The following is a 17,523-nucleotide window of genomic DNA, read 5'->3' as shown; positions in this document are numbered from 1 at the left end:
TTCTTTGAATAAACTTTTATATTAGCTTCTATTTTGGTAGTAAATTTCAGAAATCATAATAGCATTGTTACATATTTATATTCCTATATATGAATACATAAATATATGTACATGAGCTCAAGTATAGGTCTGAATGTAGCCACCAGCTTATGCATCATATTTGGCATAAAGCCATTTGAAGGTGTAGTAATGATACTCTGCCATTAACAGTGTTCATATTATTCTCTTCTTGGTGATGGGTGATTTCATATAATTAGACTTCATTGTAAAGTCTATGTAAATAAATTTTTTGTATTCACTTACCTGCCTGAAGGCAAATGCTCTCTGTCCTTAATATATCAAGTGGCAAGTATGGTCCCATATATTGGGCTAAAAATATTTGTAGTTGAAATTCTATTGGCTTCATTGTATGAGATCTGAAATTTTGCTATGGCTTTAATAAGTTTCTGTGATAAGTTTTTGGAATACTGCTGTATTGAAAATCCTCATTTCTTAATTTCTTATGTGCCATGTAATGTAGAAACAACTGGTAAAAACTAATCAGGCTTCTTAATACCATAACAGTACTTGTTTCATGCCTAATTTGTAAAATGGTAAATATCAGTAAGATACAGACTCATTTAGGTACTGTTTATCTTTCCACAGTTGCTTTGTCATCTATTGGGAAACCTCACAGGTCTAGGCCAGCTGATGAGCTAGATGTGAGAGTAGCACAGGAGTTGATGTTGCCAAGTGCACAAAAGATAACTTGCTGCATCTTTATAGGGTTATCCTTTTAGCAGACTAACATTTAATTTTTGTTATATCTGGACAGCACTTTAAAAATGACCCCTGTATACTTGGCGCTTACAGACCAAACTAAAATTATTTTTGGCAAATTATTTTGCTAGTTGGTATCATTCTGATTGAGCCAGTACTTATAAATTTGAATTAAGCAGACTCTTGTTAACTCTGAGTGAATAGGTAACCTAGTGCTGCTTAAATAGAGATTGCCTGATGTTTCTAGTTATAAGAAATATCTTGTGAAGTGAGCAAGTTGATAAGCTTCTGGACAGGCAACTTCCATTAATTAACTTGGTTGACAAGTGCAGGCAACATGTAGTCTGTAGATAAGGCATACAGATCATGATTGTTTTGGCAGTTTTTTCTTTTTTTAAAACCTGTTTTTCTCTGAGTAATACATGTTGTTGAAAAAGGTAAATAGTACTACAGTACTTGAAACCAAACCACCAGTATTCTTGGTCTCATTCCCAAGTAAGCCACTTCAATCCTCTTAACTATTTATTTATCAATTTAAAGTATTATCTATTGATGTTCTGTTATGGTAGGTGAAGATTTAAGCTCTTACACGACTTTTCCCTTGTGTCTATTCTCCTAACACAGTTATACTATCCTATGTAAGTATCATTTATTGCTGAGCTGAGTAGTATACCGTGGTTACATTTCCTTTCTTTGTATTTGTTTTTCCTGGCATTAATTGTCTGATTTTTTTTTTTTTTTAACCTGCTTGGCTTTTTTTCTGATTCCTGGCTGCTTTTCCTTCTCTTTTATAGCTCTTTTAAGTTATTTTTATCTGATTTTCTACTTGCTTAAACTTCTCAGATAATTTATCACTTTCATATTTTTTTCCTTTGGAGACCTCTTCTCTACATTTTCTGACCTCTAGCACCAGTCAGAATTGTTTGTCCTGTGTTCTTGCTGTATCGCTGTAGTCTTAGAACTTCCCTTAACTGGAAATTTCTCCTGTCTTATCTTGTCATCATCCTTGTGATGTAAGCGCTTTGGTGTTTTTATTTCAAATCCTACTTGTTTATCAGCAGTTGTGGTTTTCATGACCCATAGTAAAGATCGTAACAGTATCCTGCCATTCCATATTAAAAACACTGCTTGTGGATGTAAATTTTGCAATGCCAATAGATGTAATTTTAGTGATTAGGCTTGATTTAGAAGTCCTGCAAATGCTTTCGTAGTTGTGAAACGAAATCGTAACGAAAAAATCCTTAAAAATAAACAAGAAGATTCAGCTGGGTCTAGCTCTGTGTCATGCTTGTGGCTAAACCCCACAGAGAGGAAATACTTTAATACACTTGGAAATATGACAGAATGGTTAATTATTTCTGTTGGGCTGTATCTAAAGGACAAAAAGGAGTATAAAGAAATCATCAACTGCTTTCGTAATCATACAGGATTGATCTTGAAACTATGCATATTTGTGTATGGATACAGTACATAATTATGTTAATATTAGGAACCTAGATCTTTTAGCTTCCGAAAGAATAGAAATATAAAATCAAAGAGGTTATATAAATTTGCATTGGCGATATCATTAGGGATTCATTATGTGTTTTATTTTTAAAACACATGCACACAAACCAGCTTTGTCCTAGAAAGGCTTAGAAGTAGTGAAGTACCTTGTATCAGTGAGCACCTCTAGCACCCTGAGATTGTGGTCATTAGAGAATTTTTCTCTTAAAGGAACAAGGTTTCTTGGAAAAAACACCTGATTCTTGATTAAAGGTAGGGAATATTCAAGGCAAATGTGTAATATTTTTTCATAACATAGAGCAAGGAAGTTTAAGACCATTGAAAATTGTGTTGAAAAGAATTAGGAGATAGCTTGAACAGGTTCCCATTAGCCAAAAGTGGGATATTTTGAGTATTAGAAAGGGCACTTTGAGGACTTCTGCTTCCAGCCAAAGTGGAATAGCAGGGCCCAGATTTACTCTCCTACCTGAAGCAAACTCAAGAATAACCAGACAAAATACATGAAACACTAATTCAAGACACCAGACATTAGCCAGTGAAGGACAGTGATCTCTAGAGATGGGAAACAAATGAGTTGAGCCCTATCATTGCTTCAGCTTACTGCCCAACAGAGTTTCCAGGTTGCAACACAGGGAGAGGGAACTAAGGGCCAAAGCTTTCCTGAATTGAGACAGAGCTGAGAGTCTGGAGAGACGAAGACATCCATTCATAGGAGGGAATACCAAAAGGGAGACTTGTGTCTATAGAGAGAAGCCTGGAGATCTTCAAAGTGGTTTTTTTTTTGAATATTCAGCAGAGTACTGATCAGCATATGTGCTTGAGGAGACTACTAAGGCAAGAGAAACTTATCAACCAAAAAGATTAGAGGGAACCGTGCCTGGCCCTTACACAGCGCTGACACTAGTTCCTGTTCCTATAGCCAGACTAGAGAAACTCATTTACGGGGCCATTAGGTATTCAGGAGAGTCTTGCCTCAGTAGTGGAGATTAATTAGCCATAAATTTACTACTGCCCCAGACCTACCTAACAAATCATAAAAGCAAGATCTGAGAGGATCAAACTGCAGGTTTTGGTTTTCCTGAATTAGTAGTCATATAGGAAAAAGAAATAACTGGATTTTCTCTGTCTTTATTTTCAAAATGAATTGGTTTCTTAGCATCCTCCAGAGAGAGTAGGAAAGCCTATATTTTAATATTATTAGGAACTCATAGTGTTTAACATAAAATAGATGTATTTCAGTTTATTTTTTCTGTGTTTTTAAAAAAGCAACTTTATGGCTGTATAGTTGACATACAATGGAGTGTACACTTTGTTAAATTTTGAGATATGTATATGTGAAATCATCACTGTAATTAATATAGTGAACATATTTATTGCTATCCAACTTTCCTGGTATACCTTTGTAGTACCTTTTCCCCACCCTTCACCTATCTCCAAGCAACTTCTGATCTGTTTTGGTCACCACTGATTATTTTGCATAAATGGACTGAAAAAATATGTATTCTATTTTGTCTGGCTTTTTTCAGTCAGCTTAATCATTTTGAGATTCATTTATGTTGTTGTACCAGTAGTTCATTCCATTTCATTGTTGAATAGCATTCTGTTGTACAGATAAAGCCACAATTGGTTTATCTGTTCACCTGTTAATGGCAGTTTGGATTGTTTCCAGTTTCTGGTGATTACAAATAAAACTGCTATGAACATTCATGATCAGCTCTTTTTATGGACATGTATTTCCATTTCTCTAGATATCTAGGAGGAGAATGGCTGGGTTGTATAGTAGGTGTGTACTTAAGCTGTCAACTGTTTGCTAAAATGGGTTGTACTATTTTACCTTCACATCAGCAGCATATGAGAGTTTCATTGGCTCCACATCCTTCTGAGCATTTGGTATGGTCAGTCTTTTTCATTTTATCTATTCTAAGGTGTGCATAGTAGTATGCCATTATGGTTTTATTATGCACTTCCCTAATGACGGAAGTTGAAAGCGTGTTATCATGTGTTCATTTGCCCCTTTGTATATCTACTTTAGTGAAGTCTGTTTAGTTTTATTTTTAAAGTCTGCTTAGTATTTTAATTGAGTTGTTTTCTGGATGCAAGTCTTTTGTTGGATATGTTTTGTAAATATTTTCTCCCAGCTGATGGCTTGCCTTTTTGTTTTCAGAAGTGCTGTTTGAAGACCAAAGGTTTTGATTTTGGAATTCCATGTATGTTTTTTTCTTTAATGGATTATGCTTTTGTGTGTCAGATCTAAGAATCTTTGCCAAACCCATGGTCACTTAAGATTTTCTTGTATGTTTTCTTTAAGAAGTTTTGTTATAGTTTAAATTTAGGTCTATGATAATTCACATTTAATTTTTGTATATAATGTGAAATAAGAGGAAAGGAGCCTTTTTTTTTTTTAAACATATGGATTTCCAGTTGTTCAGGTGTCATTTTTTGAAAAGATTGTTTTACTTCACTGATTGCCTTGAACCATTTACATTCAATTGACCATCTCTGTGTGGATCTGGCTTCTGAACTTCTATTTTGTTCCCATTGGTTTATTTATCTGTCTTATTTACCACACTGTCTTGATTACTGTAGCTTTTGTAATGAGTCTTGAAATCATATTACTAGCTCTCTAACCTTGTTCTTTCCAAAAATTGTTCTGGCTATTATAGGTCCTTTGCATTTTTATATGAACTTCAGAATCAGCTTGTCAGTTTGTGCACAAAAGCCTGCTCTGGGGATTTGATTGTGATTTTGTTAGATGTGTAGATCAGCTGGGGGAGAATTCCTATCGTAACAATGAGTCTTCTGACTCATAAGGACTGTATCTCCTGTTTATTCAGGTCTAAAATTTCTCTCAGGGATTGTAGTTTTTTTGTCAGATTTTTTCCTAAGTATTTCATAGTTTCAATGCTACTGTAAATGATATCTTTTGAATTTCAACTGTTCTCAACTGTTCTTTGTTAATATTTAGAGTCCCCTGGGACTCACTGAGAGACGGTTCCCCTTCTTGGAGTGCGTCTGGGAGAGATGGCATTGCCTCTTTGGGGAGAAAAGAGCCGGTGGGCACCATTTCCCTCAGTATAGGCACAGAGACACCAGCTGAAGGTGGCTAACCTGGACACTGGCTCTCTGCTGCACTTTACTCCAAACTCCATGCCTCTGTGCTTTGGTGCAACTGCCCTCCAGGGACAAACCTGCACCAGTCTCAGTGCAGCGAGACCCTCCCTCAGAAGGACCGGCACAGCTTCATGTCATGCCAGGTCCGTAAAGTTTGGAGTTTGAAAACTCAGCGGGCCTGCTTGGGATAGACCCCAAGGTGCAATGTACTGCTGGGTGGCCAGATGGCTAGGACACAGGGTGAAGGTAGTGAGCTAAGGGATGCCTGGGATACACCAGGGGAAATTGCTCTTCTGGGAGGGCTTTGTGGTGGTGGGATGTGAGTTCCCCTCTCTGGTGACTAGGTGGCTGGCTGAAATAATTTTCCTCCCTTACCCCTTAGTATAAACTAATGTCAGTAAGCAGCACAGCGCCAACCGGGGTGGCTTACATTTGTTACACTAGGCCCTGGTCTCCTGCCCTCTGCAGGTGGAGCTTTACTAAGGCAGTTGTACTTGAGAACTAGAGCAGCGGGCCCCTCCCCCAGAAGACCAGCACAGGCCCTTGCACACTCCCTGTCTTTTGACCATGAGTTCTGTGAAGTTTCAGCTCTAGTGGAAGTACCATCAAGTCTCTTTTAACAAGCAGACCAGAGCACACCTAGTTAAAACTCACCATACTCTGGCCAATGTTCAGATAATCCCCACTGCTCACTGCAGGAAAGGAGAAACTCTACAGAGGACTGACCTGAGGGAAAGAGCAGTCAAACATAGCAGGAGAGTGCACATAGCATATACCAGAGTAATTTTATTTTATTTTATTTTATTTTATTTTATTTTATTTTATTTTATTTTACTTTTTTGAGTCACTTCTTTTTTAAATTTTATTAATTTTGTTTATTTTTGAGAGAGAGAGGGAGAGAAAGTGCAAGCGGGGGAAGGACAGAGAGAGAGGGGAAGACACAGAATCTGAACCAGGCTCCAGGCTCTGAGCTGTTAGCACAGAGCCTGATGAGGGGCTCGAACTCACAAACTGCGAGATCATGACCTGAGCCAAAGTTGAATGCTTAACCAACTGAACCACCCAGGTACCGACACTTCTGAAGCACTAGGCCTTGGACAGTATATGACCTCTTCTTTATAAAGCTATTACTCTTAGTAGCAGGAAACATAACAGGCTTTCCCAACACAGAGAAGACAGAGACCTAGACAAAATACCAAGATGTAGGAATTCATACCAAAAGAAAGAGCAAGTAAAAGTCATGGCCAGGGATCTAATTGAAAAGGTTATTAAGTAATATTCCTGAACCAGAATGTAAGGCAACAATAATAAGGATATACTCTGGGCTTGAGAAAAGCTTAGACAACACCAAGGAGTCCCTTACCACAGAGATAAAAGACTAAAAAACTAGTCACGCTGAAATGAAAAATATAATAACCAAGATTTGAAAACAAATGGATATAATGACCACAAGAAAGGAAGAAGCAGAGGAGTGAATAAGTGACACAGAAGATAAAATTATGGAAAATAATGAAGATGAAAAGAGGGAAAGAAAAATACTAGATCATGAATGCAGACCTAGGGAATGAAGTGACTCCATAAACCGTAATAACATTTGTATCATGGGAATCCCAGCAGAAGAAGAGAGGGAAAAGGGGGCAGAAGGTTTATTTGAGGAAACTATAGCTGAAAACTAATATGGGGAAGGAAACAGACATCCAAGTCCAGGAGGCACAGACACCTCCCATCAAAATCAACAAAAGCGGGCCAACACCAGGACATATTGTAGTTAAATTTGCAAAATATAAAGAAAAAAAAAAACCTTAAAAGCAGTAAGACAGAAGAAGTCCCTAATTTAGAAGGGAAGACAATGTTAACATCAGATCTCTCCACAGAAACTTGACAGGCAAGAAGGGAGTGGCATGATATATTCAGCATACTGAATAGGAAAAATATGCAGCCAAGAATACTCTGTCCAGCAAGGCTCTCATTCAGAATAGAAGTAGAAGAGTTTCCCAGACAAAAACTAAAGGAGTTTGTAACCACAAAACTAGCCCCACAAGATGACAGGGGACTCTTTAAATGGGAAAGAAAGACCAAAGTGACAGAGACTAGAAAGGAACAGAAAACATCTGCAGAAACAATAACAAAACAAGTAATAAAATGCCACTAAGTTTGTATCTGTCAGTAATTATTCTGAATGTAAATGGACTAAATGCTCCAATCAAAAGACATTGGGTGTCAGAATGGATAAAAACCATCTGTATGCTGCCTATAAGAGACTCATTAAAAAATATATTTTTTTAATGTTTAATTTGGAGAGAGAGAGAGAGAAAGCAGGGGAGGGGCAGAGAGAGAGGGAGACACAGAATCAGAAGCAGGCTCCAGGCTCTGAGCTGTCAGCACAGAGCCTGACGCGGGGCTCGAACTCACAGACTGCGAGATCATGACCTGAGCCAAAGTTGGGCACTCAACTGACTGAGCCACCCAGGTGCCCCAGAAGAAATTCATTTTAGACCTGGACACCTCCACATTGAAAGTGAGAGGATGGAGATGCATTTATCATGCAAGTGGACATCAAAAAGAAAGCCAGAATAGCAATACTTATATCAGACAAACTAGGTTTTAAAACAAAGACTGCAACAAGAAATGAAGGGGGGAGGCACTATATCATAATAACAACATATCATATCAACTATTATTATACAATAATAGTAGGGGACTTTAACACCACACTTACAGCAATGGACAGATCATCTAAGAAGAAAAGCAACAAGGAAACAATGGCTTTGAATGACACACCAGACCAAATGGACTTAACAGATATATCTAGAATATTTTTTTCTAAAGCAGCATAGTACACATTCTTTTTGAGTGCATATGGGACATTCTCTAGAAGAGATCACATACTAGGTCACATACCAGGCCTTAACAAGTGCAGAAAGGTTGAGATCATACCATGTATATTTCAGACCACAATGCTATGAAACTTGAAGTCAGCCACAAGAAAAAATGTTGAAAGACCACAAATACATGGAGGTTAAATCCGTTTACTTGGAGGCACCTGGGTGGCATTCTACTTGGAGGTTAGTCATTCTACTTGGGGCACCTGGGTGGCTCAGTTGGTTAAGTGTTTGACTCTTGGTTTCAGCTCAGGTCATGAATTCATGGTTCAAGTTAGAGCCCTGTGTCGGAGTGTGCTGACAGTATGGAGACTGCTTGGGGTTCTCTCTGCTTCTCCCCTGTATGCTCTCTCTCTCTCTCTTTTTCTCTCTTTCTCTCTTTTCTCTCTCTCTCTCTCTCTCTCTCTCTCTCTCACACACACACACACACACACATTCTCTCAAAATAAATGAACTTTAAAAAAAATAACATCTTACTAAAGAATGAATGGATCAGCCAGGAAATTAAAGAAATAAATACAGGAAACAAATGAAAACGAAAACACGACAGTCCAAATCCTTTGGAATGCAGCAAAAGGGGTCACAAGAGCGAAGTATATGCAATACCAGCCTACCTCAAGAAGCAAGAAAAATCTCTAATATACAACCCAACCTTATACCTAAAGGAGCTAGAAAAAGAACAACAAATGAAGCCTAAAGCCAGCAGAAGAAGGGAAATAATAAATATTAGAGCAGAAATAAATGATACAGAAATAATAACAACAACAACAAAAAACAGTGGAACAAATCAGCGAAACCAGGAGCTGGTTCTTTGAAAAAATTAATAAAATTGATAATCACCTAGCCAGACTTGTCAAAAAGAAAAGAGAAAGGACCCAAATAAAATCATGAAGGAAAGAGGAGATCCACAACCAATACCACAAATAAAAACACTTCTAAGAGAATATTATGAAAAACTATATGCCAACAAATTGGGCAATGCAAAAGAAATGGATAAATTCCTAGAAACATGTAAACTACCAGAACTGAAACAGGAACAATAGAAAACATGAACAGACTGGTAACCAGCAAAGAAATTGAATCAGTAATCAAAAATATCCTAAAAAACAGAAGTCCAGGGCCAGATGGCTTCCCATGGGAATTCTATCAAACATTTAAAGGAGAGTTAATACCAGTTCTTCTCAAACTGTTCCAAAAAATAGAAATGGAAGGAAAACTTCCAGACTCATTCTGTGAGGCCAGCATTACCTTGATTCCAAAACCAAAGATCCCACTAAAAAAGACAATTACAGTCCAGTATCCCTGCTGAACATGGATGTAAAAATTCTCAATAAAATACTAGCAAATCAAATCCAACAGTACATTATAAGAATCATTCACCACAATCAAGTGGGATTTATCCTTGGGCAATAAGGATGATTTAATATTCTCAATGAATCAGTGTAATACACCACATTATTAAAAAAGATAAGAAATACATGATCCTCTCAGTAGATGCAGGGAAAGCATTTGACAAAGTACAGCATCCTTTCTTGATAAAAACCCTCAACAAAATAGGAATAGAGGGAACGTACCTCAGCATCATAAAGGCTGTATACAAAAGACCCACAGCTACTATCATCCTCAATGGAGAAAAAATGAGAGCTTTTCCTCTGTGTTCAGGAACAAGAAAGGGATGTCCACTCTTACCACTGTTATTTAACATAGTACTAGAAGTCCTAGCCTCAACAATCAGCAAAAGGAAATAAAAGGCATTCAAATCAGCAGGGAAAAAGTCAGACTTTGTAACTATTTGCGGATGAGATGATACTCTATGTAGAAAACCCAAAAGACTACCAGAAAATTGCTAGAACTAATATATGAATTCAGTAAAGTCACAGGGTGCAAACAACATACAGTGATCTGTTGCATTTCTATATACCAATAATGAAGCAGCAGGAAGAGAATCAAGGAATTGATCCCATTTACAGTTGCATCTTGCAATTACAAGATACGTAGGAATAAACCCGCCAAAGAGGTAAAAGATCTGTACTCTGAAAACTGTAGAACAAAAAAGACAGTGAATAGCCAAAGCACTCTTGAAAAAGAAAAGCAAAGTTGGAGGCATCATAGTTCTGGACTACAAGTTATATTACAAAGCTGTAGTGATCAAAATTGTATGGTACTGCCACAAAAATATAAATATAGATCAATGGAACAGAATAGAAAACCCAGAAATGGACCCACAACTACATGGTCAACTAATCTTTGACAAAGCAGGAAAGAATATCCAATAGAAAAAAGATAGTCTCTTCAACAGATGGTGTTGGGAAAACTGGACAGTGACATGCAGAAGAATGAAACTGGACCACTTTCTTAGGCAATGCACAAAAATAAATTCAAAATGGATGAGTGAGCTAAATGTGAGACAGGACACCATCAAATTCCTGGAGGAGAACACAGGCAACAACCTCTCTGACATCAGCCATAGCAGCTTCTTACTTGACATGTCTCTGGAGGCAAGGGAAACAAAAGCAGAAATGAACTATTTGGACTTTATCAAGGTAAAAGCTTCTGCACAGCAAAGGAAACAAAACTAAAAGGCAGCCTTCAGAATGGGAGAAGATATTTGCAAATGACATATCTGATAAAGGGTTAGTAATCCAAACTCTGTAAAGAACTTATACAACTGAACACCCAAAAGTCAAATAATCCAGTTAAGAAATGGACAGAAAACATGAATGAATTACAAATTATGGAAAGAGTCCAAATGTCTATTGACTGATGAATGGATAAAGAAGATGTGGTGTATATGTACAATGGAATACTACTCAGCAATAAAAAAGATGAAGTCGTACTATTTGTAATGAAGTGGATGGAGCTAGAGTGTATTATTCTAAGCAAAATAAGTCATAGAAAGACAAATACTGTATGATTTCACTCATGTGGCATTTAAGAAATGAAACAGATGAACGTAGGAGGGAAAAAGAGGCAAACCATCAAACAGACTCTTAAACATAGGGAACAGAGTGAGAATTGCTGGAGGGGAGGTTGTGGGGGGAGATGGATTAAATGGGTGATGGGTTTTAAGGAAGGCAGTTTTGATGAGCACTGGGTGTTATATGTAAGTGATGAATCACTAAATTCTATTCCTGAAACTAATATACTATAATGTTAACTAACTGGAATTTAAATAAAAACTTGAAATTTAAAAAAAAAATTTTTTTTGGCCATTTTCCAAATATATTCCCCTACCCCAATCTTAGAACTCCAGTGCATGTGTGTTAGGCCACTTGATGTCCCACAACTGACTTATATTTTGTACAGTTTTTTCAGTCTTTTTTCCATCTCTTTTATTTTGGAGTGTTCATATTGCTATGTCCTTAAATTCACTAATTTTTTCTTCTGCAATATGTAATTGGCTGTTAATCTTATCCAGTGTGCTTTTCATCTGAAAAATTTTATTTTTCATGTCTAGGTTATTTGCTTAGCCTTTTTGTTCATCTCTTCCTCTCCTCATGGCTGTACTTTTACCTTTCAAATATGTGGAATGTATAACAACATTTATAATGCTCTTTTCCATTTTGCCGTTTTTGTCATTTCTAGGTGATTTTGATTAATTTTTCTCTCTTTTCTTCTTTTTAGCGCTTCGTAGTTTCCAATTGAATTCTAAGAATTGTGAATTTTATCTTGTTTGTTGTTGGAGTTCTTGTATCTTTAAATACATATAGTTCTGAATTTGTCATTGGGTTTAGTAAATTACTTGTAACATTTGTTTTTACGTTTCATTGGGCTGGAACTTTAATATGCCTTTATTTTTTTTTTTTTATTTTTTTTATTAAATTTTTTTTTTTTCAACGTTTATTTATTTTTGGGACAGAGAGAGACAGAGCATGAACGGGGGAGGGGCAGAGAGAGAGGGAGACACAGAATCAGAAACAGGCTCCAGGCTCTGAGCCATCAGCCCAGAGCCTGACGCGGGGCTCGAACTCACGGACAGCGAGATCGTGACCTAGCTGAAGTCGGACGCTTAACCGACTGTGCCACCCAGGCGCCCCAATATGCCTTTAATCCAGGGGCTAATTTAGCTTTAGTGCTGGGTCCATTTCCTTCTGAGTGTTGTACTAAATGCCCTTTATATGTTAGGAAGTGTTTTCTATGTGTGTGTGTTTTTTTTAAGTTTATTATTTTGAGGGAGGGGGCAGAGAGAAAGGGAGAGAGAACCCCAAGCAGGCTCTGCTGTCAGTGTATGCCTGACATGTGGCTTGATCGCACAAACTGTGAGACCACAGCCTGCGCCGAAATCAAGAGTCGATGCTTAACCAATTGAGCCTCCCAGGTACCCTAAGTCTTTTCTATCTGGTTGAAACATGAATATCTCTTGACTGATATAACTGTCAAAATTGTTCTGCATGTTTGTTGGGGGTGATTCCTTTCCCAGCTTTTCCTTACACACCTGTGCTTATTAGCAGGAAGCTAAAGACTCATGGGGAACTTTCTGCAGATTTTTAGAATTCTCTCTATATTGATCTGTTTATTACTCTGCCTGTGGATTCTAGTTGTCTTGGCCTCCTCATTTCTAAACTCTGTCTGCTCAACTGAGTGAGCCTGTAGGCCCTGTTTGGGTGTTGTCTTCCCTGTGCTGCAGCCTGAAAACTCTGTATAGGTAATAATCTGAGGCAGTCATAGGGCCAATCTTACTTCTTTTCTTTTCTGAAGGATCAATGCCTGGTCTGCCTCTTATCCATTGGCCGAAACCTGTTATTTTATGCATTTGTCTGCTTTTAGACAGGGTTGCATAGGGTGAGAGGATAAGTTATTGGTCCTCCGTCATGGTTTGATGAACAAGTGAACTGCCTGGGACTATTGAAGATATAACGGAGGGGCGCCTGGGTGGCTCAGTCAGTTGAATGTCTGACTTCGGCTCAGGTCATGATCTCACGGTTCGTGAGTTTGGGCCCCATATTGGGCTCTGGGCTGACAGCTTAGAGCCTGGAGCCTGCTTCTGAGTCTGTGTCTCCTCCTCTCTCTCTCTACCCCTCCCCCACTTGTGCTCTGTCTGTCTGTCTCTCTCTCTCAAAAATAACATTAAAAAAAAAAAGATACAATGAGACACCTTAGTGGCTCCCTTTAGGTAGAAATATTCTTGGCCTACACAAATTGACGATTTAAAGTTAGTGTTCAGGTAGTAGTCACATGTCATCACTGGTTATTGGACGGGTTAGAAAGGTTGTGAAGTCTCAGTCCATTATTTTTGAGGTTTAGGAGGGAAGTATTAAGCCATTCTGACATCATTTTTATCATTTCCCACGATGCATTGGTAAGACTATAGTGTTACCAACTTCACGTAAAGGAAAGGGGAATGGCCAAGCATGCCTCGACTCCTTTTTCACCGTTACACTTTTTATATGTCGTGCAGTGTTAGGCTTCTCTTAGTAAGTTTTACCACATCAGGTGTTGGTAACAGCATATTGTGATTGTTAATTGCATTAGATTATGAGACTGGAGAATTCTGAACTAGTTCCTCATCATGAAAATTGAAGGTGGCACAACCTTTAGAAGTTTTAAAATGATTTTCAAAAAGCTCCATCTTTTCCTTATTGCCTTTTAAGTGGGGAGCCTAGTTTTTTGATGTTTAACTCCTTTGTATTAGAATACTTGGTAATGATTTTTTATTTTTTAGTTATTCAAGCGAAGAAATGTTGCTACAGCAGAGGAAGAAACAGAAGAAGAAGTTATGTCAGATGGAGGCTTCCATGAGGCTCAGATTAATAACATGGAGATGGCACCAGTAAGTAAGATCATGAAAGAAACTCTTTTTAGTATGTTTCTGAAGATATGAGGCTTAGCTTTCTATTTGGGTTTTTTAAAAAGCGGTTAGTAAATGGCTACAGAAATTACTTGGCATTTCATTTTTGAAAGGAGGCCATATACTTAATATCCTGGTTCATTAGATGTTTTTTATAGTTTGAATAATATACAGTTAAACTGAATTAACTAAATTGTGAAGATTAATTCAGCTTTTAAAACTTAAAAAGATAATTGTAAAATTATTCCTTAAAAGTTGAATAACAAGGGATACTTTAAAGAAAATCCCAGTTTGTTATTCATTTCAGTTATCAAATTGGGCACGTTTATATGATTTTAAAAATTGGTTCCATATCACAGCTGTTGGCTTTTCTATTACAACCTGTTTTATAACTTTCTTGAGGTTACATGAGGATCTAAAAATTATGCTTTGTTTATATGGATACCTGTATAGATTTCTCATTAATCAGTATGTTTTAATAGATCATATATAGTTTTCAAAAAAAAAATCTTTCTTCTACCTCAGTGACCCAATTTCTTTCTTCATTTGCAACCACTGTTACTGGATTCTTATTCTTCTTGCGAAAATAAGTTTTCTTCCTCCTCCCCTTTTAAGCAAATTGTGACATATTGTGCACAGTATCCTATATATATTTTTCTACTTCATAGATCTCTAGTTTTTATGGACCGTTTTTTTTTCTTTTTTTTTAATTAGAGCAGTTTAAATAATTTTGGAATCTATGTAGATAGACATTGTAGCCAACACTATGATTTTTAAAAAATTTTTTTTTAACGTTTATTTATTTTTGAGACAGAGAGAGACAGAACGTGAACGGGGGAGGGTCAGAGAGAGAGAGGGAGACACAGAATCTGAAACAGGCTCCAGGCTCTGAGCTGTCAGCACAGAGCCTGACGTGGGGCTTGAACTCACGAACCGCAAGATCATGACCTGAGCCAAAGTCGGATGCTTAACCGACTGAGCCACCCAGGTGCCCCAACCAACACTATGATTTTGTGGTGAATTCTTCTAGGCCCTTCAGAAAGTCAAACTGTCCATTTTTTTAAGTGGATATTAATATGAAGTATTTCGTGGATTATAATACTAAGATTCTATAGAGGAAACAACCTGTAGGAGATTGATTGGTTGATTTTAAGGAATTGGCTCATGTAATTGTTGGAGCTAGTAAGTCCAAAATCCGTAGGGCAAGTCAGTAGGCTGGAAATTCAGGTAAGTGTTGATGTAGTTTTGAGGCTTAAGTTTCTTCAGGAAACCGGTCTTTGCTCTTAAGACCTTCTTCAACTGACTGATTGAGGCCAACTCACATTTTAGAGAGTAATGTGCTTTACTTGATTATACTAGTTTAAATGTTAATCACATCTAAAAATTATTCTTACAGCAATATCTAGATTAATGTGTGTTCAGACAACTGGCTACTATAACCTAACCAAATTGACACAAAAAATTAACTATCCTAGTACATTCCTTGGCAACTTGGCATGTATACACAACTCCTTAAACCATACTGAGACTCAGATAAATAACAAAGTTATACCTCCATGTGACATGATATAGTTATTGTTTGTGCAAGTAAAAATGTACTAACCTCCCCGGAAGAAGATGCAAAGTCTTTGAGTGATGTTCAGTTCTCTCCTTGATATCCTGTTACTTAAATGCTGGGATATAAAATTAACAGTACTTAAATACCATGAATGTAAAGTCAATACATCTTACATTAGGGAATAAGAGGGAAGAAAACGTGTGTGTGTGTGTGTGTGTGTGTGTGTGTGAGAGAGAGAGAGAGAGAGAGAGAGAGAGAGAGAGAATATGAATGTGTATATCCAAGTGTATCCAGACATTCATAACAGAATCATATAGATACCTTTGTTTATTCAGGTATCAGTTTTGTAAGTTTCAAAGTAGTTACTTTTCTGACTGTTAAGAGCAGAATGCTTCATTCTCCCAGTTGGGATTTCCCAGGTGTTTGGTAAAGTGCTGTTTACCAACCAGTGCTGTTGGTAAGCACTGTTTCCCAAGTGCTGTTTCCCAACCAGCTATCATTGACAACTCAGTGCAGCTTTCTTCACAGTTCATCTTTTTGACTCTAATATTTCATGAAATGACACGAATTTTATTTCATTCTGACAGGTGACCCTAAGAAGTAGGTTAACTGCTAATATTGGGGATGGGTTATAGTAAAAAATGGAAAAGTTCTAAGAAAGCAAGAAAATAATGGAAAACTGAAAAGTTTTAATAAAGAAAATAGAAATTTTAAGTAAACTTGAGTCAGCTGTTGAATTTGGTAGCAGCTAGAATCTGTGAATTACACAGGATTATTCTATACTCCATAAATATTTATTGAGCATCTTCTATATGCCAGCCTTCGGTGATAGAACAGTAAGATGGACAGGGTCTTTGGTTTTCACAAATCTGCTATACTGGAGGAATCTGGGCAGTAAACACATAACTGAGAAAAATACCTGATAGTGAAAAGGGTTGGCATAGAATTAAAATAGAGTGATAGAGATGGAGCAGTTCCTTTAGAGTTGGAGACCATGAAAAGCCTTCTTTTAGAATTTAACAAATTTGTCTGAAAGACAAGGAACAACCAACCATGTGATGAGCAAGGAGAGGAAGAATAATAAACACCTTCTCCTAGTATTTACTCATAAGATTATTTTCTTATTGTCATGAGCTTCTTTTTTCACAATATTTATTTATTTATTTATTTATTTATTTATTTATTTATTTATTTATTTATTTATTTAGAGATGGGGGAGGGGCAGGGAGAGGGAGAGAGCTGAGTGTGGAACCCACGTAGGGCTTGATCCCACAACTGGGAGATCACAACCTGAGCCACTCAGGTTGCCCCCATGAGCTCCTTAATGATAGACAAAATATTTGGCTTTGTCATATCATTGATCATTTCAGACATTTCTACATGTAAAGATTATCCTACCTTTGTGTAACTTTTCTAGGTAAATATGATTAACTTAGTGTTGGCCACAGTTTATACTGTCTTTGTTTTCCTTTGATTTAGAGTTAAAATTTTATCATTTTTGCTTTTTTGTGTTTCCAGGGTGGTGTAATTACTTCTGACATGATTGAAATGATATTTTCCAATAGCCCAGAGCAACAGCTTTCAGCAACACAGAAATTCAGAAAACTGCTTTCAAAAGGTGAGTTCTGAGTATGTTAAAGTACAGTTGACCTTGAACAACAGGGGCTTGAACTGTGCAGGTCTACTTGTAACGCAGATCTTTTTTGATAAATTGAGTACAATATTGTAAATATATTTTCTCTTTCTTATGATTTTCTTAATAACATTTTCTTTTCTCCAGCTTACTTTATTGTAAGAATACAGTATGTAATACATAACGTACAAAGTAAGTGTTAATTGACTGTTGATGTTATTGGTGAGGTTTCCTGTCAGCAGTAGGCTATCAGTAGTTCAGTTTTGGGGGAGTCAAAAGTTAAAAA

The 17,523-nt window shown here is 37.1% G+C and overlaps 1 protein-coding gene across 3 annotated transcripts in view; it reads left to right on the top strand.

The window, feature by feature from the left end:
* Nucleotides 1-17,523, top strand: part of KPNA1 (karyopherin subunit alpha 1) — a 70,078-nt gene that overhangs the window by 23,541 nt on the left and 29,014 nt on the right. For all 3 annotated transcript variants that reach the window (XM_027060989.2, XM_027060990.2, XM_053220930.1), the window contains 2 exons: nucleotides 13,921-14,028; nucleotides 17,123-17,222. In XM_027060989.2, coding sequence (XP_026916790.1) covers nucleotides 13,921-14,028; nucleotides 17,123-17,222 — 208 coding nt within the window. The remainder of the gene's footprint in view (nucleotides 1-13,920; nucleotides 14,029-17,122; nucleotides 17,223-17,523) is intronic.

The sequence above is a fragment of the Acinonyx jubatus genome, chromosome C2, assembly GCF_027475565.1.
Source record: "Acinonyx jubatus isolate Ajub_Pintada_27869175 chromosome C2, VMU_Ajub_asm_v1.0, whole genome shotgun sequence".
In the NCBI taxonomy this organism is placed as follows: Eukaryota; Metazoa; Chordata; class Mammalia; order Carnivora; family Felidae; genus Acinonyx; species Acinonyx jubatus.
This window is presented reverse-complemented; position numbering and strand designations above follow the sequence as displayed.